Raw genomic sequence first — 20160 nt, 5'->3', positions numbered from 1 at the left:
AGCTGTATGCAACTGATGCTATGCGGCGATGGTGGGTGTAAATTTGCGGATGAAGGGCTGTGCTAATCTTTGGAATGATTAAACAGGCAATTAGATATATGGGCAGCAGGTCCAGACGATAAGAGCTTGATGCGTGCCACAGGACAAGAAGAGGTAGACTGCGAAGCGGCGATAGTCGCTAGGACGAGGACGTGATCAATATATGTTTTCGAGAATGTGCCACAGATAGGGATGCCGGGCCGTTTGTGTGCTACCCAACACGGGGCAGGCGCAGTACAAACAAAAACGGCATGCTGCCGGGTTGTACCTACATCCTTCCCTTTGTGTTGGGCGGCGGAACGCCATTGTTAAGGAGGGATGAGGAAAGAGGCACAAAGACAAGACAGCGCGGATGCACAGGTTGCCATTGATTGATGTTGATTTCACTCACGCGGGTGTAACACAACATCTCACATGGGATATGGGAGGGGCTCTGTCCGGCGAGTTGGGTACGCCGCCTGCCCAGTGATGACACAGCTGTGCCAACGGATTCAAGGACAGTCCCTACTATTGGGCCCGAGGAGCCCGACCTTCATGCCATGGCCGCGGCGTAATGGGCGCTTCGAAGCTCCCAGAACTGAACCTGTTGGCTAACAACAATGGTCTACCTATCTCCCCCGCCATACAACCTCCGTGGCTAGCGGATGCCTGCATCATCATCGTCGCGAGGATAAAGGGACAGTGCCAGCGCAACTGGCTGGGGCAGTCAATCAATCAAATTAGATTGGCCTGGCAGCTGCCGAAGAATACATTAAATACAGGCTGTATGTACATCAATGATCGATAGACAATGGCAGATCTCTTTTACCCGCAAATGAACCAAGTGGTACTCTTCAAACAACACGAAATATCCTTGACGTAGGCATTGCTTACTTCGTATACGGTGCCACCAACGACTTAGGCAAGAGGTAAAGGTCTGATTAGTGGCTGGCCTAAGGGAGCACAACATGAGCAGTCGGAGGGCGTCCAAACGCAGGTTCCTGTCCTCTTGTCGCGCCGAGTTAGAGAACATGAAACGAGGTCCAGCTTTTGCCACCTCCGGCTTCCCCAGACTTCAACAGCCACGCCATAACATTATATATGGCAATAAGCAGACATCTATTCAACACTCAACCGGTCGTTTAGCTCAGTTGGTTAGAGCGTCGTATGTTATTCTTACCTATCCACTGTCAGAAAAAAATATCTTCTAACCTGCTACAGGTACTAATACAGCAGAATCCCACTGTATTGAGTAATGCGAAGGTCATGAGTTCGACCCTCATACCGACCACATTTGCCTTTTTGCAATTATCTAAATTGATAGACGAAGGGATTGCCAAGGGGTTATTATTGATGTTGTAGAGTTGAAGTTCTAGTCACTGAAGGAATCCACTGTGAGGGGTAATATAGCCACTCCCACCGTACCTTCCAACAAAACCAGATGTAAAATTTCTTTTCGTTTCTTACAATTGTTTTTAACCCTTTTTTTTCTAGCAACCAATCCACAGCGTATCGGAGCCCATATAGGTCCGGAGGTCCGGGGCTCCGGACGACGGCTGAGTGGCTGTCGTTCATGGGGAAGCCGTTCAGCCTCCTATAGTTTATACAGTCTGATATCAGGTGGTACGTCAATTGAAGAACCGTTCGGACATGTTCATGATGTTTGATTGTCCGATTGCAATATGCCGGGACACCGATGTTCGAAATTATGCAAACACAGTCGCCATCTCCCTATTCATTCGTTCGATCCGGCTGGCTTGATGGCCAAATCTATCAGAGCGCGATGGCGCCACGTCGACTCTCGCGCATATGCAGGACACCCTGTAAGCCGCAACACACTATAAAAGCCTGCAAAGGATATATCCACGTTAGCGATGGTCTTATCATAAACACAAGGCGCATCGACGAGAATGGGAATTGGCTTGCTCATTCAGCTATAGACGAAGTACTATAGCATTGATGTTCTTGAAACATACCGCATATACAATAACAGCCGTGAATATCGTGTTTGAGACTTCGATGGTGTTGTCGGGGTCGTCCACGCCGCCTACAAACTCGTGATGCCTGCTACGATAGAGACTACCGATGACGGAGAGGATGATAATGGCAAAGAAGGAGATGACGACGCTAAACAACCAAAGTTAGTAATAGATCATGAACGTTTCCCGGATGGATGAGGGATGACAAGAAGAGAAAGCGACTAGAACCTACCAAGACCAAGCTTGCATCGCCCCAACAACAGGCTTCATGGCGGCGACGTGTTGGTGGCTAGCAGATGCTAGCTACCGTTCGGCTCTTGGATGATTGTTTAGCAGATATGGTTATAAAAGCAGAGCACGATGGCGATATCGTCTATTAGTGGTGCCTTCGCGGTTTGGGTCGCCTCTGTACTAAACGTGTATCGTGTATCGTGAAGTTCGAGAATGCAGGTAAGCTAAGGTTTGGTAGTTACCTGCTGTAAGATGCGCTAAAGCCGAGCACTGGCCAAAGGAGGCCCAGACAGGGGGCTGGTTAGACTTGATAGGCTGGTGCGTGTCTCGTTTCTCCACAGATTACCCCTAAGACAGCTCAGTGGACCTTGACGCTAATCACCTCTCGGTAGGTAACTTGTATGTACCGACTACATAGTACATCTACGCCAACAACACCAGAACTGGCATTAGATGATGATCGAGACTTCATCTGCAGCAGGTAAGCATTGCCATGTGAAGACATTCATACACCTGCAGTATCTCCAGAATAGCAGGAAGCCTGGCTTGGAAAGCGTAGCCTAATTAATCATAGCATCCTCGTCACACTGATAATGACATGCGACCACGCTTATTATATCTATGTATCGTCTACCATCGTCGCTTCTAGGTGGCATACATTAATATTAAGTTTATTCATATAAAATGCTGATTTACCGCTATATAAACAGATTGGGAGTAAGGCGGCGTGATCTCGGTATAGATCGATCCCTTGCTGCTGCCCTTGGAGGCGGCGGAGGTAGAGGCTTGTCTGCAAAGTCGATGGTGCTAACAGAGAGATCGCCATCCGATGGGTGCGACGAAACTTGGATGGATGTGTGAATTTGAATTTCCCTCCTGGAAGGCGGCGGCGTGAGCGCGTCATATTCCAAGCCAGCGGCCTCAACTTCGATATCCCAGTTCGACGACGACAGCACTCTTTTTACGGATGGACTCTTTGGCCGCGGACGTCGTGTCTCAGCCTCCCCGCGCTGTGCACCTTGCGCCCTCTCTAGTCGTCGTGGAGACATCATTATAATATTCTCCGGGCCTGCCAAAGATCTCTGCCATGGAATTGAGTCCCTCGATTGCTTAGAACCTGAACCAAGTTTGGATTGCATTCGTTTGAATAATGGCGCCATCGTAGCGATGCACCCTGCGATTATACCCAAAGAAAGCTCAATGATTGCACTAACCCCAATCGCTCTATCGCGGCCTATTAGTACTACTAACTGGTGGAAGTTGGTAGAATACGGGCTTACATTTGGGGTCCGAAGTCATTGGACGTTACATCCTGCTGTTGGACATATACTAAGCGGACGACAAGAGCAATCCCGCCGCTAGCTGTCTCAGCATTGTCAACTTTTGCGACTAAGGACGACTTACATGATCCCGAAGCTCAGTATAGCTGCAATCCCGAACTTTGACTGTCGGTTGATCCGAACGTTCCATAACACTTCAATATCACGAATCAGCGATCTTCCCAAGGTGTGGGTATTGAAGAGATGTGAAGGTATAGAGCCCTAAATATGCTCATTCATGGGGCCGGGGGCCTCGGACTCCCAGGATGAGTCGAATAAGAAGAAATTGGGTTTCGCCTCACTTACTTGCAATAGGAAGAAGACCGAGTATCCAATCCATGGCGGCAGAAAGCGAGCCCCAAACCAGAGTTGAGATTTCGACTAGTTTGTGATGGTGACAGGACCCAGATGAACCTTCTCTTACCATCTGCCAGAAGTAAGACGGCGGCGAGCATTGAAACAATACGATGAAGAAATACGCGACAGTTAAGGCTGCCGTGGTGCCTATTATGGCGTACAAGACAATTCTGTGCCATTTTATTACTGCGATTCGTAATAGAAAATACGCAATAGAAGCCCTGGCTAACCCTGACACAGGGCCGGAGGCCACCATGTTACCAAGCAAATTTCTCATTGTGATCTCAAGATCCTCTGGGCCAAGTATGCCGGGCTTGCCCATGCCACCATCTATAATGGAGCTAAAAACGAAATATGCGGTGACTGTGTAGCCGAGCTGCTCGATGGACAGGTTAGCATTTATGGAGTCTTAGACAGCGTGTCTTCACGCTTCATACCAATGCCAACAGCATAAGATAGTCATCTATGCTGACTTTCTTAAGCAGCACGAGTTTCACGAACGCGCGTACAAGCGACGCCATCCAGGCAAGAGCGAGAAAGATCACCTGGAAAATGAACAAACTCGTCCCTGCGGGATTCACGTCGAAGCCCAAATTCGCGTCGTTTGCCATCGTGGATGACGCGTGAACAGTGATATGTCTCGCAGATGACGATGCGAACAGTCTTCTTTTGTTTTCGTCTTCTGGGGATTTTCTTTTCTGCGCCTCTTTATTTAATATAGAATATGGATTATGTAATGAGCTGTTGGCGCTCGCTGAACGTATAATCCCCCACGTAGATCTGCAGGCTTGGACGGATTCCGGCGCAGCTCGGTATCATTACGGAGATTCTGGGGGCTCTCTCTGAAATTGAATGCCGATTTCTAGTCGATTGAGGAGGAAATCAAAAATGAAGAGCAATACTGCCAGCAGTTGTGGAACTTTGGGGTGCAACTCTTTAGCTTTACGTCTTGCCTACGACGCTCCTCTTTGTATGATTCGTCCCGCCAAGGGGAAGCTGGGTGTCTGGACAGTTGTCTTGGGTTGCGGCGTAGCTGCGGTAAGCTTGCATGCAACATGAATCCATTGCAGGTGTTCTGTGGCTACTTCGGGTCATGTTCAACTCCTCCTACGCTTCCTGCAGTGCACGAGAATGCCTTATCGGTTAGAGTGAAGACAGTCTGGGGGTGGTCTCGTTGCTCGTACTCGTTTCAAGCCCACCAATGTAGCCATCAAAATTCATGATGGACCCCTTATTGCCCCAAGACTTTATTAGAAAGCTCCAGGCGGCAGTCGCATCACCGTCCTTCCTACTACCTACTAACCCCTCGAATATGCGTGGCGTCATTTACGGAACAATCTCTTCGGATTGTTACGGCAAACCTAACTATGTGGCTACGGTACGTGAAGCAAGTAACGACCTCCCAAGGTTGGATCGGTTACGCAACCGATAAACAATTTTTAGATCTCTGCGGTCCGCCCCTGGATCTGTAGCGTGGCAACCCAGCTTTTGCGCCGTGCATGCAAGTTACGGGACACGAGAATGTAAGGAGATCACATTTTCGTGGAAAAGACTGGGTAGCAGCATGAAATCCTATTGGTGGGTCGCAGCGTGGTGCCTTGCGAACTGAAAGAAGTATCATGCAGGAGACATCATCACCAACTCTTAAAATACTATCAGCGTTACATCGGCCTTATCTACAGCTACAGAGGGCAGTCATCCATCTACGAAGTACATGGGTAGCATGGGCTGTGCTTGGATGTAAGTGTAGATCCGGGCCTCACCATGCAAGTTTAATTCAATAAAGGCCAAGCTTGGGACCCCAACCCGTACCAAGTATTCGACGACGCAGCAAGTAGGCAATGATTCAATGAGCTGAACAAGTGCCTGAAGGGTAAGAGCATGGTTGGAAACAGGTCGCAAAGCAGTGATGCCAGGGCAGGAATCATCGGCTATTGGCTTACTGTATCCCAAATATTCGACAAGCGATCAGCAACGTTTCAATTGAGAGCCGCGCCCGCTCGCTTGAAACATTGATAGAAACATTCCGCCGCGTGGTGCGTTCGCTCCCTCCCCCAAGATGAGCTGACCTACCTACCAAATTCGGCACGCCACCGCCGAAGTTGGATTTCTCTAGCGATAACCGCCACCTGACCTCGGCTCCGGGGCCATCCCCCAGTCTCAACGCTGCGTGACAGCTCCAAGGCAGAGCACAGCCATCGTCTCAGAAGTCCTCCAGTCTATAGACACTATAGGACGGTTCCTCGTACGGATGGGCGCTTTTCATAGGGTGTCAGTGTAAGCGGCACAGAACACATCGACTATTCTTGTGAAAGTGGAAAAACACGCGAGACGTACGTTTTGAGAGCGGCGACGGCTTTCATGGTCGTTTCTTCCCCGACGCAAAGTGTCTCGACGCAGAGCTCCTCTACTTCCTCCAAGACCCCAACCTTGCCGATGGCGGGATTCGCGCCGGCGGTGGGACGGAATTGCCCAGTGCCTAGTGCTGTCGTGAAGCAGCACTCGCTGTAATTGCCCTGTTGACCGGCGCCTGCGGCGAAGATGGCTGACTTGCACGCCGCGGCGGCGGACGGTGGTACGTGGAACACTAGTCGGAATCTCGATGTCGCCATGTCGATTGCGCTGAGCACAAAGTCGTGTCACGTTGGCTTGAGTATTGAGAGAAGTTAGTAGGTGATGCCTTAAGGTGTCTGTCGGTTGTAGGTCAGAGGCCTTCCCCTCCCAGCCGGTGTGCGGGGTTTCTGTTGGTAGCATGGATGGTCTCTGATGAAACCCCCACGAAGACTGATGGTAAGGCGTCTCGGACCCTTCGGATATGCACCAGTACTACGATTAAAATGTAGTGATGATCTGGCGTTTGCCTCTCCTAGAATGCCATGTCGTGATAGTCTCAATCAGATGCCGCTGTAGCCACCAGTGATAGGAACATCAGGGTGTTGGCAAGTAGGTACTTTGGTGCTATCCTGGTAGCTAAGAGACCCCACTAGCTAGGCACGTTTTAGACAGTAACTCGAGGGCTTCACAGTATTGCGAAAAATAAGGATCAAAGACATATATAACCTGACGATGCCTCACGTTTAGATGCAGTCAACATAGCGCAATGCATTCAATACCTCAACCACCGCCGCTATCTGGCGCGGAGACTTTGCTCCAGTATACCCGTCATATTTGCTGGGTCCGAAAAAAAAGAGGTTCCGAGTCTTGAGTTGACGTTTGGTGACGGTAACGATGATGTCATGACCGCTTGATGTTTACCTACCTGCGTTCTCACGACACGGATATATATATACCTATACATCTAAGAAGGCATTTCTATCTTGGCAATTTTTTGGAGATTCTCATACTCGAGTAATAATCCCATTTTTGATTATACACATTGTCAATACTTTGATTCAACCTAACTAGTGAACGGAAGCCGGAGTAGCAACATATTATCTTGGCATTGTATACATCTCCCATCATGTCTGGCCAATTCAAAGAAGGTGAGAATGTTCCTATCTGAAAGACTACATAAGTGCTGTTGCTCACATCTCACAACTAGGTCACTCAATCCCGGTGACTCACCAGGAATTTCCTGGCAAGGAACACAAGCTGCCACTGGAGGCTCAATACGACACCCTGCCCACGGATGAGGGTGGCTACCAGAAGTACCGCGCAGCGGGAAAGCTAGAGGGCAAGAAGGCTCTCATCACCGGTGGAGATTCAGGAATTGGACGTGCCACAGCCCTTCTGTTCGCCATGGAGGGCGCCGACTCTTTCATAGCGTACCTCCCTGATGAGCAGAAGGACGCCGAGGAGACGAAGAAGCTGGTCGAGGCTAACGGCAGGAGATGTCATCTATTCGCTACGGACTTAACGAGCAAGGATAATTGCAAGAAGGCCGTCGACGAAGCTGTAAAGGCAATGGGCAGAGTCAATATCCTCTTCAACAACGCGGCTTACCAAATGATGATCAACGATATCCACGATCTAAGCGAGTAAGTATCACCTATCAAGCTTAGTAACTAAGTGATAGCCTGATCTTCGGTGCTCGAGAGGCAATTCATCTAACCTCAGCTTCCTAGGGACCAATGGATACACACCTTCAACACCAACATCCACCCCTATTTCTATCTAGCCAAATACGTTCTCCCCCAAATGAAGCGCGGCGACACGATCATCAACAACGCCAGCATCAACGCCTACATCGGGCGGCCAGACCTGCTCGACTACACTTCGACGAAGGGTGCTATAGTGTCCTTCACGCGCGGTCTGAGCAACCAGTTCGTGTCCAAGGGTATTCGCGTCAATGCCGTAGCCCCCGGTCCCGTATGGACACCTCTTATCCCATCAACTATGACCGATGAGGCGCAAGAGTCGTTCACATCCCCCATGGGCCGGCCCTCGCAGCCGAGCGAGATCGCCACGTGCGTCGTCTTCCTCGCGGCCAAGGACAGCTCGTCTATCAGTGGACAAACCATCCACTGCAACGGCGGTGTTATCGTCAACGGCTAAATATGTGTAATATACAAGGGGCTTGTCGGAGATGGAATATGAAGAAGAACGTCGCGCAACGTATAGAGTAATCGGCATGTTAAAATAGGTAGCGTGTGGGATTTCCACTCCAAATAGCTTTACTAATTGCTCAACTCCAAGCAGTAATATACCTAATACGATTCATGTGCCAATTGATTCTATAAGATGAGTTTCTGGGTTAATTCTATCTCATATAACTACACTCCTACTTTTATCTCGGCGTATTGATTTACACGTCCGGTTTGACTCCCGATTGAGATTATATAGCTATGCATTGCACACTGAGGGCATCACGAAACCCTTTGGTCTACAGAACCCTCGGCCAACCACGCTCTGCCACTGCCGCCACCCTGATCAAACAGCAAATAAAGGAAGAGTCCCCTGCCATCTTCATGCAAATAATGCCAAACGCCGATAAAATGAATGCTATGCCCTTGAGATGCTCGAATTCCACATCTTATTTGTTATCCTGTCCATGTGTGGACACTTCGTAGCGCATATTTTCCCTTTGGGTCCTCGGCGCCTCTTCTCTTTGACCTTGCTTCTTCCATCCTCTTGGTCACAACACGTTGTAGAGACCAGGAGATATCATTCTCTTCCGTGTCATCGTCATTTTCGAAATTCGTATGATCGAATTCAGTAGGAGTAGCGCCAGCAGTCTGGCGCCTACGGAGGCTCGTGTGAGAGGGCATGCGCTGGGCAATTGAGGATTGCGCTCCGATGGATTCAAGGCGGCGTCTCCTTATAATATTTACGCTCGTGGCGTCGGCTTCAGACTCCAGTGTGCTCATCTTATCCTGATACGCATGAAAATCGGGATGTTCGAGCAGTCCGCCGCGGAAGGCGTTGACTCCAACAAGGAGCTTAGCAAGATCAACAAGCTCTTCAAGATACTCGATAACCTCCATCATACCGGCCGATGAGGCTTTCCATGCCAGAAAGTCGAATCGTGTAACTGACCTTGACGCTGCGTTGTCTATAGCTATAGAAGAGCCTCTTTGTGATGTTGTTGGGATTTCGGCGTTGATGTGACCTTCTGTATGTTTGTGCGTAAGTAGGAGTTCGCGAATACGCGCTACGGACCGAAGCTGGGCTACCCGACTTGAGGGTAGATATTGCGGTATAGGGAGTCTGGTAGTCAGTGCTTCTTGAACTACAAACAGAGTGAGACTAACGCAACCGGCAACATTCCTCCGATATGGTAATATTTCTTCGCGTAGCTCTTCGAGAACGCTTCTCCCAAATAGCTTACGGGTATGCAATATGTTATCCATGCGCTCGATTATCTGGAAAAGAACGTGAATCATTTCACGGTAAACTAATGCGTACCCTTCGAAGTTTCCCTTGATTCGCGGCTCGGTAAGGCAAAAGGGCAGAAAGGCCCGGGCAGCATCAAGTGCTTGTTCCGCTTTCTTTTTGGCATTGTGGAATTGTTCATCGAAGCTTTGTGGCTCCATTTTGAGGAAGTTGGGCGAGTCGACCTCTGTCGCCACGGTAGATTCCATCACGGAAATCTGGGAAATACTCGATACCAAGAGCTCGACAAGTCTATCTCTTGCACGTACCGGAAATATAGTCATCTCAATCACTAGTGCTACTGTGCCGCCAGCAAGAAAGCAAGCGAGACGCTTGACATAGATTTGCCAGGGCGCATCATTGTTCGCCGGATTTGCAATCGCTAATTTTGGAAAAGTTAGCGGTTGACTACTAATGAGGACATGGACCAACGTACTAAGACCGACGACCGACAAGCTGATCATGCATATAATTCCGGCTTTCACGTACTGAGATTCCCACGTTATTAACGGCGCATTTGATGTTATCTCCAAGCTCCCTGGCGCGTGCAAAGACCGTGAGAATACACAAGCCGGAATATGACCTTACTTGCAATAGCAACAGGATGACTTACAGGCGTAGCTAGTTGAACATAGCTGGCTGGTATGAGTCCAATTGCGAGGATAACCACTAAGACCACGAGATTTCCCTGCCCAGCTTCCCAAGCAATGATACCAATCGAGCAACCCAATGTGGTACCAAATGCTCTTAGGAGGAACCCCAGGAAAGTTGTGCCAATAGAAACTTCGAATACAAGAATCAACTGAAAAGTAGCCCATGTGCCCCGAACTGATACATACCATGCATTCAGCGATGGTACGAAAGCAGGCCATGTAACAAGTAATGCGGCAATGGCCATTTTCAGCGCAAAAATGAAATGATCTGAGTTCTGCAGGAATTCAAATACATCAGCCGCAAGCCCGCGTATCCAGAGAATATGGCTACTGTATGATTTGCAGGAGCGCTTTTGGCGAGACCCCTTCTTGTTCTGATTTGGCACTGGCCCAGACTCAGTCAAGTGACCAGTCACTGAGATACGCTCCGCTGCGGTGGCGTTACAGTCACTTTTTCCATCCGCGTTCTCCTCGTCCTCTACAGAACCATATCCGGACCGGGCTTCTCTTCTTGCACTTTCAGGTAGCACGTTGCCGTCTTGCTCACCTCCGGAGATGAGCCATTTCTTCCAACTGATTTTAGGCCAGTAAAGCTTCCTCCGCCCATTCCTGGCTTGTCTCTTCTCAACCAAATTTCTAGCATATTTCAGCATTTCAAGAATTTCCCTTGCTGCTTGGCTAAGACAGATGACAAAAGAAGACACTAGATGAGTCTCTAGCCGAGGTGTCATATCGTCCTGAAACAAGAAATTTTTGTAAGCGACCACCATAAATAAATACGACTTGCTTAACGATACCGGGTAGTTATAGATAACTGAGACGTCGCTATAATAATTAATTAAGAATATCTACTGAACTCACAATTGAATTTTCTCCATCTCTTACAACAGCAGCACTTTCAAGTGCTGTAACTGAGTCGCTATCGAATTGCGCTAAAGCTCTGGAGAGAATATCAATCCGAATATCCATTTCTTGTAATAGGATGCCGTCTGGTTTGGGAGATCGAGAAGGTAGCTGAGGGACGTCATAACAATAAGCTAACGTGGACGTGATTAGATGCACGGCATCTCGGATTTGATCCTGCATTGATTTAGCTGGGTGCCAGATCTTCAACATGATTTGCTCCAAAATATTGATATCCCCTGACTCTATTTCACGGACGGGTTTGATGAGATCTATATTGCGCTGGTATTCTGCCAATTCTTCATCGGAGCTGGTGTCTGATTCAATTTGACTAGTATTCGCTTTCTCATCCCCTGATGCGATTGTCTTGTCTTCCATATTATCGCATGCTACCAATGCATACTTGCTTTCACAAGCGTTTATGAGGCTTGTTGTAATTTGAACGAGGCGAGTCATCATAATAACGCTGATTGGCTTCAGCGATTGAGGTGGAAGAACCGTAAGCCCCAACTCGAAGTTGCATTCCGCCTGGACTGCTTTGCAACTACGAAGACGAGCTCGCAACTTCGGTTTCTTATTACTCAGAGCAGCTAGTCCTGAGCGCATGGTCTTTGGCGACGTTTCTTTACCTCCGTCTCCGTCGTTGCACATGAACCAGTCGCCGGCTTCCTGAAATAGAATGATGGTTTCTGTGAGGGCTTCGATCGTGCTGGTTCCCAGAAAGCCGCTTGAGAACTGTGGGAAAATGGCAATATTCACCAAAATCACGACACCAATGGCAGTGAGTATAGGATAAACCACAGCCTCGAATTGTGAAAGAGTCACAGACCATCCAGAACTAGTTAGTGGGCCAAGGTTAATCAACATGAAGAAGAAAACAAGCTGGAACAATCTCGGCGCTGCTGATCGAAGTACGCCATGGAATATGACCGCTAAGACGAAAAAAACAGCTCGTATCGTCCAAGCGGCGTGGATATTGCTATCATGGGCAAGGCTTGACAGGTATAGGCCAAGGTTACCCCAACCAAGACCAAGGAACGTGCCGAGTACTATCAAAGAGATAATTTCTACCACTATAATAGTACTTGTTAGCATTTCAGAGAGCAATACGCAAATCAGACGAAATTAGCAAATCTTGCTAATGGGGCCTAATGACAGCTAACAATGAAAAGCTCGAATGCATTTGGATCAAACTTTTTTCGAAGAGTGACTTACTTTTCCCAAAGCGTTGTCCTGGTTGGCCGAAGACTGAGGCAATAGCTCCGAGGAAGGTTGATTTTCCATAGACATTTACAACAGCAGGAATCACTCCGATTATGATCACAATAATCGTGCTAATAATGTTCTTTAACATTGGTTGCCAAACACTTTTTTTGCGCAGGTTTGCCGCCACCTCTCCGAGCCATTTCTGGCAGACTTGTGGAAGACCAGATTTCCATTTATGCCCAGGCATCTTTCTTTATCACATCGATGACATGAAGTACGGTCCATTTGGGGGCCAGGCTCGTAGAAGTCGTGCAGATGGGTCACCCAGTGGCTAGCTAGCGATAGAATGTAGTATGGCGAATAGTAAGAAACTTCACAGACAGTCCAACCATGAGAGCGAGTATGGCCGTTGAGGGCCGACACGCGACAATTGAGAATCCTCTCTGATACCGCTTGATAAATAATCATGTACTAGTTGAGTACTAGCAATCGAGATATCGTTCTTCTGCTCGCTTGTTTTATAGCCGCTATTTAACGTGGAAGGGCCGAGTCGTCTTGCTGATCGTCGTGCAAAATGAGGTGTTGAACCATGTGATTGATATGCCCGTTTGAGGATCCTCACTTATACTTGCTGCAGAGGACAAATGAGATCATCCCGAGGTTACCTGAACTTGCCCGATTCGGCAAGAACCCCCCACATTGGATACCCCTCAATCTGCCCTCGACTTGGGGTCAGGTACCTACCCCACACCTGCACTCCGTTAAGGCCTGGGATGCGCTTACCTCTTACTGAAGAAGTATAGGCAGTACGTACCTAGTACATGGTAGCGCATGTCTGTCAGTAGGTAGCGGAGGTACCTTCTCTCCAGGCACCTGTGACGACAGTTACCTGTCTCAAGGCAGTTCTCACAGGGCGGGGCTTAGGTCGCTGCCTGTCGCGTCGACTTCGCATTGCGCATTCCGCATTCGCAACGATCAGCATATTCCATTTAACCAAGTCATTGTCATCGCTTCTGTCTCGTTCCTGATATACTCAACTGCCAGTATTGTATTCACAATGCCGCCGCCCTCTGTAACGTTAGTCGTGAGTTATCTCCCTCATCAAGAGCTATCCTGTAAGCTGTCACTAAGCCAGCTACCTTAGGCGAAGCTTAAAGTTCAACTCAAGCTATCCATTGCCCGGCTTCGTATGGTCCAACAGCGTGATGAGGCTATGGGAAAAACACAAAGGAGGGCTAGTAAGTAGCTGTTGAAATCAGAATCATGTTGTTACCGCCGACCTGCAGCTGCTAGTGTCGGTGCGGTGCATCCTACAACCAAGAAAAAACAGGCAGTGATTTCTAATTCTGGTGATGCAGTGGCCCAGCTCTTGGAAGTTGGCAAGATCGAATCCGCAAGAATAAGAACAGAAAACATTATCCGATCTGATATCAACACCGAACTCCACGAGATCCTTGAGCTGTACTGCGAACTTCTTCTCGCCCGCGCTGCCCTGCTGGAAAGCCCAACATGTGATCCAGGTCTCGAAGAAGCCGTGAAGAGCATAATCTACGCTGCACCCCGAACGGAAATCAAGGAGCTGCAACAGGTTCGCGCTCTCCTCGGGGAGAGATTTGGTAAAGAGTTCGTCTTGGCTGCCATGGAAAACTCGGATGGCGCTGTCTCTGAGAAGGTGGTGAAGAAGCTGAGCGTAACTCCTCCAAAGCCAGAGCTAGTGCAGGGATATCTTGAAGAAATTGCAAAGGCCTATGGAGTTGATTGGCCCAGGGGATCGAAAGAGCTGGGACAACCACCCGAACTTATAGATGAAGAAGTTAACAGCGATGTTTCTGGCGGTGCTGAGCAGACGCGGCCCGATGCCGACGCAGGCATATCTGCCGACAGTAAAGCAGCACAAGAAAGGGAAGATCTAAGCCGAGCTACACCGCCACGCACATTCGGATCGAGCAATCCGTTGCATGTAAACCCCTCAAGCCCCTCGACGGAAAATCCTCGGCCCAAAGTGACATTGAACTCAATGGAGCTTAAGGTGAACAAGAAGCCAGTTACAACGACCCCCACAAAGCCGCGCGAAGAGGGAAAGGGCACCGGTATACCTGACGTCAACGAATTGGCGGCACGGTTTGCTGCCTTGAAGCGATAAATTGATCAAGTATGGTTTGGTTTCGATATATAACAAACCTCCCTGTATAAAACCCGTGGTTAACAAACGTTTGCAATCCGACCCTGTTATTCCAAGCCACTGACTAATATTCCCTTTTGGAGATACCAATTTGATTAATAGTATACCATCTACAGTGAGCTTTTGGGCATAATGTTGAGCCTGAGAGCCTCCTTAATATCATCGGCTACTAGTCCCTCGTTGATAAGTATACACCTATGTACCTGAGGCTTTCAATCATCTGGCTCTCCATTTCTACATGAAATGCAGAAAGAGTTTTCTGAAGCACCTAGCCTGGTTATGAGGCTGCTATCTTTTCGATGATTCAACAGACGGAGCCTTGGAAGTCCAACTTGCATTTAGCATGTACAATCACAGGGGGTGAAGGGTTAGAAAGGAACAGACCCCATTAGCGATATTTTAAATAAAGGATAGTTATATGAAAGGTCCTAAGCAAACCTGAAGACAGGCGCATTTCAACAACGTCCACTATGAAAGGTGGGAAGCAGGTCGGTGCTAGGATAATTTGAGATCAAAGATACCTACAAGGAAACGAATGGGTGCACAGTGATGATCTGTATCTTTCCTAGAAGTTTACTTGTGTGCAAGATAATGAGCACCCCTCCTTCCCTTCATGTCCTTTTCCGCTTTAACGGCTACAACGCTTCAACAGTAGATAACCTGAAACAAAAAAGAGAGCTCTTGCCTAAATAGGTGGGGGTACACAACAACAGTGCCTACCTTCGAAGTTTGTATAAGTGAGCATCACTAGCATGCTCCTCGCGAGGGTTGGGTGCCAGCCTGTGTACTACCTAAAGAAGTGGTCTGAGTGCATCGACGACATGCAACCTACCTCTTGTTTCCATATAAAGGAGGAGGTTTTGAATAACCCCCTTTGAGATTTCTCCACGTTCCTTAGCCTCTTCGTTAGGGCTACACATGAATATTTTGCACAGTCAGTATATACCCAGTTCACATTTTGATGAGATTTGTGGTTTTTTGGCTCTCTCAGCAGCGCAATCCCCTTCACCAAACACTCCCACCCACAGGTCTTCTTATAAATATACCTGTACACATTGAACAACCATATATGACGTTGGCTGTGTAGCCGGGCTGTGATTGTTCCACTCGCTGACCAATATCTTATCTCAGATCATCATCTTGACCCGAACCTATCTATGTACTCCTCAAGGCTTCTTGCAGAGTCTCTAGCAACCCTTGGGCGTTTCATATTCCTTTGATGAACATATCACATTCGCTCAGAAGGGTCTAATCAATTACACCACCAGTTCCTGTATGCATTACAGCTTTATCGACAAGTAATCGTCTGTTTGGACGTAAGTCGTATACTAGGTTGCACCACAAGCAAGCAGAAACTGAAGATAATTAGCTGTCCCCAAAAAGAATTCGTCATTCCGAGCATCGTGTTGCGGTTATTTGGCCCTAGTAGCCGGGCTTGTTGGGAAACGATTCCCTGCTCTCGAACACTTGGTTTGGTTTGGTAGCCCAGACTTACCCTAGATTTCAAGATGGAGTCAAATAGCAGTATGAAGGATTTAGATCCTAGGATTCTCCAGAATATGTCTGTGTATGATCTTGAGATCAAAATCCATGACAGCATTCACGCCAATGTCCCTCGATCCGAAATTTTCGACGCTCTCATGACGTGGCTCAACGAACAAATTAAACAAGATATCATCACTCAAACCGAAGAAATCATACATCATTTTGTTAGAGTGCTACACATGCGTAACTATGCAAGGTTCTCTGCTTTTACTTTACAGCAAGTGGATGAGGTTTTCATGAGATGGCTCGAACACGACGCCATCGATAACCCAGCCTACACCCGCCGGTATCTAATCACACAGCAGGATGTGCATCGCCTTTTTGCTCATGAGAGACAGTATGCATGGGATCCCGACTCCAAACCGAAAGAGGACCATTTACCCGTACTTTCGAGCAGGAAGAAGGGTAAAAAGACGAGAGTCAAGAAGTATGACAACCTTCTACACGATCTAGATGTTAATAAGTCAGAAAATGCCCCCCAGTCATATACACCTCTAGCAGGCATTGAGACAGCTGAGATTGAAGTAAGCCAATCTAAAGGTTTCAAGCACACCAAAGTGGTTTCTGCTCGAAAGTCAAGTGTTACATTTTCCCAGTGTGCCGAAGCAGGTGGTTCAATCAACACCCGAGACACAATTCCAATGGACTGCTTCCCGGTCGCAGAATTCTCCCCAAATTCTACGACAATTGCCTCTCGAGGCAGAGAAAGACTAGTATGTAGTGAGAGCCCGGAAACCTTTTCTCAGCTGAAGGATTACATCTGTGACCGCTGTAATAAGCCAGGTAAGATATTCTGGTAAAGACTGCGGGCTTCGTGACTGATCACTAGGATAGGACATTTGATTCAGTATTGTCCAACAAATCTTGATCCTCGTTACGACCAGGAGCCTGTTTCTGAATATCGATGCAAGCATTGTGGTCAGCATGGTAATCACATTGCTGCGTTATGTCCCAAAAACCCCTCAGAGACTTCCTTGGCAAAGCAGCGTGAAAGAGCCGCTATGACAACCCGAGGACCACAAACACCAAACAAAACCGATGGACGACGCTATCTATGCAAGGAGGCTTCAACAGGGCGCTGCCAGGAACGGTATAGATCTCGAAGTCCCCAGAAACCTTATCGAGTGGAATATCGGTCTCGTAGTCCCGACCATTATCGACCTCGTCGCACGGGAACTGATTGCAACAGCCGTCAGACTCTTGACGAAGATAAGAGAATAGAGTCACGGTTCAGTGATAGCTCAGATGTATCTCCGTATACAGCACGCGTACGTCCAACCCGAAAGTTCCCTGCGAGCCCAGAAAGTAGGGAGAAAGGGGAATGTCCATCTCGATCAAAGGATAACTCTTTCCGCTCGGAGCGTCGAGACGATATGCCTTCATCTTCTTGCTGTACTCGTTCGCCTTTCCCAGAGAGAGCACATAAATGGAGCGTAGACTTAGGTCAAATGACGCGAAGAAATGACGAGGGAAGATTAGCATATGATGATGAGGTTGACGTTCATGTTGGAGCTAGATCATCACCATCATATTCAACCACAACCAACTCTTCACAATGCACTATCTTGATTGGCGGAGATGGGAAAAAAGAAGCTACATTGTTACTATCCAAAGTATCTTCGGATGAATCCAACAAGATCAGAGAAGAAGCTGAAGAATTTTTAAGCGCGCTAGCGGCTGACATCATGTCCAAAGGGGGGGAAGGGCAAGGCATCCCTCAATCAGTGGTATTGAATACTCATGACACCAAGATGGGGACCGATTACAACCCACATTGGGTGATTGAGAATGATGGCAATCACGAGTTCGAAATTGCCACTGAATCTAAATTGTCAGTGACCTGTCCCCCATTTAGTCCTGAGATCGTGTCTCTCTTCAAGGCTCGGGAGAATCCTATCGTCAACTTCAGACTCAATCGGAAAACTGCAAGTGAAATGATGAAGGAATCCAATGGATTTTGAGCAGATAGGAGCGAGCAAGCAGATCAATAGGGGATGACCCCTCTCCCACTTCCATTTCGCTCAAGTTAGGTAAGACCGGGGCAGATTTTCTGGTGCTTCTTTCAGACGGACGGCAAGAGCTTGGCTTTCGATATGCATAACTGGATGTGTTTACATAAGGAATCACCGCTATTCTGTGTCAATAATGAAAAGTATTTGCGAGAGCTAATCGTGGTGCCTAGCTCTGAGGATCTCACCAAGCCTTACGCTTCGCTTTTCGTCACTTAAAATTGGAGTTATAGGACACATTATATCCAGTTAGTCGGTAGCTCAAGGAAAGATGACCATTTTCACGTGGCTACCCTGGCTGCCGTAGGGTTCTCGGAAACGAAAATAGATGATGTGGATTATGGGGTACTTGGCTAGAGACATTCGTTGAAGCAGTGGTCGAGAGTATCGTAAATTTAGTGCTGCTAGGCTCGGAGATCAAAGACTTGACATAAACATAGCTCTTTGTACCTCTAATTTCTCATGTCCAAATCTTCCTGAGCGTAGGCTGAATATCTGTTGAAACCATACTCCGTCTCTTCTCATCCCAGTTAAAAATTGCATTGCTAAGAGACCTAGTCAGAGGGAATCACGTAATTGCTGGAACACCTATACATGAGTATATACCATTGTGGTGTCAACACCTCGTTGTACCCGACTTGCTCTGGGAACAAAGTCTCTAGTGGTCATAGGCGCCTGCGTGCCTATATGCATGATAACTCCAGACTCCAGCACCTCGAACGCCACCCAAGCATGAAATCCGCTCTTACGCGCCATCAGCCTTTTAGGGGAGGGGGAATGGCTATGATTTCCCGTCCAGCATCGTACCGGGCAATCTCGCTATAAAATAAAATAGTCAAATCAGCCCATGCTTCATTCTCTCTCCCCCTCCCTCCGGTCTCTTTCTTTCCCGGTAATACACTATATCTTTATTCAAGCTTATCGAGGTGCTCAAGCCGCGTGAGCACGACCTGCTTGCTCGTCTCCTCTATCTCGCCTGCCAGGAAGACCTCGTCGAGGATGGCGTAGACCTTGTAGAAGTTAAAGACGAGGTCCAGCTCGCACACGTTGCCGAAGAAGGCGTCGAGCACCTCGACGAAGAAGTGGATCGCCTCGAGGTAGGCCAGCTCGTTGTCGTTGGTGTCGACGCACGCGCAGAAGAAGAGCCCCGCGTACCGCCGGTACACGACCTTGTGGTTCCGAAACTCGACGAAATTCGACTGGTATTTCTGGTCGCGCGGCGCTACGAGGCGGTGCACCTAGACAAGGAAAAAGGGGGTGTTAGTTGGTTGGACTGGGTTAGGGAGTTTGTCGTTATGTCTTGAAATCGCGATGTGCAATAGAATTGTAGGGGTTGGTAAGACATGGAAGAAGAAAGAAGCGCTCGTTGGTTCGTCTCGTACCTCGCCTTTCAACTTGATCTTCTCGTCATCGGTATACGGCACGTACCACTTCGCGAGCCGGGTCTTGCCTCTGGAGGTCGGTCTTCTGTTAGCGAAACGATACTTTGGGCCCGAGAAGGTCGCGACCGGTCCGAGATCGATTGGGTTGAGCGGTACTCACTGTCGGTTTTGTATTAATATGAAAGACAGCATTGTGTCTGGGTGTGTGGGCGAGTTTACTCTCCCTCGCTTCGACCAACGAACTCCCCTTATGCGTATGTCTGAGACGGAGTTAAGAAGCGGTACTTAGGTACATGCATGTGCGGGTACCTATCTAGTGCCTGTATGATGGATGGTGCCAGCTCTGCAGTAGCGCCAAGATACATGTGGCTTAGTTACGTCTACGTGCCGCTGGTAGCGCCCGCACGGTGTTTATATACCTACCTGGGTACCGTACCTAGGTATGCCTTAGACACCTCGGTACTCAACATCCCGTAGTCATCAAGGAGGTATGTATGCAAGTGAACCTTCTGTCCTTTAGATATCTCTTTTCTAAACTATAGGTGAGAAAATCCTATACTCAAAC

The 20160-nt window shown here is 48.2% G+C and overlaps 8 protein-coding genes and 1 pseudogene across 9 annotated transcripts; 4 read left to right on the top strand and 5 right to left on the bottom strand.

The window, feature by feature from the left end:
- The first annotated feature begins 1154 nt into the window (after nucleotides 1-1154).
- On the top strand, nucleotides 1155-1309 carry F5B22DRAFT_t25 (annotated as a pseudogene). The gene has a single exon. The product of its transcript is annotated as a tRNA-OTHER (tRNA).
- F5B22DRAFT_263078 (uncharacterized protein) lies at nucleotides 1193-2268 on the bottom strand (the record flags this gene model as incomplete). Its single annotated transcript, XM_047970116.1, has 3 exons — nucleotides 1193-1866; nucleotides 1995-2145; nucleotides 2230-2268. Coding segments are annotated over 3 exons (265 nt in total), but the record flags the coding sequence as incomplete, so codon positions are not given.
- A 658-nt stretch (nucleotides 2269-2926) lies between these two features.
- On the bottom strand, nucleotides 2927-4515 carry F5B22DRAFT_642143 (uncharacterized protein; the record flags this gene model as incomplete). The annotated part of the gene is made up of 5 exons (XM_047978080.1): nucleotides 2927-3452; nucleotides 3509-3586; nucleotides 3633-3702; nucleotides 3854-4280; nucleotides 4342-4515. The coding sequence occupies 5 exons, from the start codon at nucleotides 4513-4515 to the stop codon at nucleotides 2927-2929; spliced, it is 1275 nt and encodes a 424-aa protein (XP_047835348.1).
- A 1592-nt stretch (nucleotides 4516-6107) lies between these two features.
- On the bottom strand, nucleotides 6108-6516 carry F5B22DRAFT_642142 (GTP cyclohydrolase 1 type 2/Nif3; the record flags this gene model as incomplete). Its single annotated transcript, XM_047978079.1, has 2 exons — nucleotides 6108-6162; nucleotides 6242-6516. The coding sequence occupies 2 exons, from the start codon at nucleotides 6514-6516 to the stop codon at nucleotides 6108-6110; spliced, it is 330 nt and encodes a 109-aa protein (XP_047835347.1).
- Nucleotides 6517-7011: 495 nt separating this feature from the next.
- Nucleotides 7012-8641, top strand: F5B22DRAFT_262794 (short chain dehydrogenase). Its single transcript, XM_047970113.1, has 3 exons — nucleotides 7012-7386; nucleotides 7446-7881; nucleotides 7969-8641. Exons 1-3 carry the CDS (start codon nucleotides 7365-7367, stop codon nucleotides 8396-8398), a joined length of 888 nt encoding a protein of 295 aa, XP_047835346.1. The 5' UTR covers nucleotides 7012-7364; the 3' UTR covers nucleotides 8399-8641.
- Nucleotides 8560-13214, bottom strand: F5B22DRAFT_588557 (uncharacterized protein). Its single transcript, XM_047973686.1, has 5 exons — nucleotides 12487-13214; nucleotides 11230-12344; nucleotides 10329-11105; nucleotides 10152-10203; nucleotides 8560-10097 (listed from the first exon to the last, which is right to left on the bottom strand). The coding sequence occupies exons 1-5, from the start codon at nucleotides 12722-12724 to the stop codon at nucleotides 8884-8886; spliced, it is 3396 nt and encodes a 1131-aa protein (XP_047835345.1). The 5' UTR covers nucleotides 12725-13214; the 3' UTR covers nucleotides 8560-8883.
- Nucleotides 13211-15366, top strand: F5B22DRAFT_588555 (regulator of Vps4 activity in the MVB pathway-domain-containing protein). The gene is made up of 3 exons (XM_047973685.1): nucleotides 13211-13561; nucleotides 13622-13715; nucleotides 13836-15366. Exons 1-3 carry the CDS (start codon nucleotides 13535-13537, stop codon nucleotides 14618-14620), a joined length of 906 nt encoding a protein of 301 aa, XP_047835344.1. The 5' UTR covers nucleotides 13211-13534; the 3' UTR covers nucleotides 14621-15366.
- Nucleotides 15367-15537: 171 nt separating this feature from the next.
- Nucleotides 15538-18521, top strand: F5B22DRAFT_588550 (uncharacterized protein). Its single transcript, XM_047973684.1, has 4 exons — nucleotides 15538-15593; nucleotides 15791-15975; nucleotides 16029-16987; nucleotides 17039-18521. Exons 3-4 carry the CDS (start codon nucleotides 16168-16170, stop codon nucleotides 18163-18165), a joined length of 1947 nt encoding a protein of 648 aa, XP_047835343.1. The 5' UTR covers nucleotides 15538-15593; nucleotides 15791-15975; nucleotides 16029-16167; the 3' UTR covers nucleotides 18166-18521.
- F5B22DRAFT_588544 (AP complex, mu/sigma subunit) lies at nucleotides 18522-19849 on the bottom strand. The gene is made up of 3 exons (XM_047973683.1): nucleotides 19756-19849; nucleotides 19596-19665; nucleotides 18522-19451 (listed from the first exon to the last, which is right to left on the bottom strand). Exons 1-3 carry the CDS (start codon nucleotides 19785-19787, stop codon nucleotides 19122-19124), a joined length of 432 nt encoding a protein of 143 aa, XP_047835342.1. The 5' UTR covers nucleotides 19788-19849; the 3' UTR covers nucleotides 18522-19121.
- Between the last annotated feature and the right edge of the window lie 311 nt (nucleotides 19850-20160).

Source organism: Xylaria bambusicola, assembly GCF_022495145.1.
Source record: "Xylaria bambusicola strain CBS 139988 unplaced genomic scaffold F5B22scaffold_3, whole genome shotgun sequence".
NCBI classification, from domain to species: domain Eukaryota; kingdom Fungi; phylum Ascomycota; class Sordariomycetes; order Xylariales; family Xylariaceae; genus Xylaria; species Xylaria bambusicola.
The sequence above is the reverse complement of the archived record's forward strand: the minus strand, read 5'-3'. Positions and strand labels throughout refer to the sequence as shown.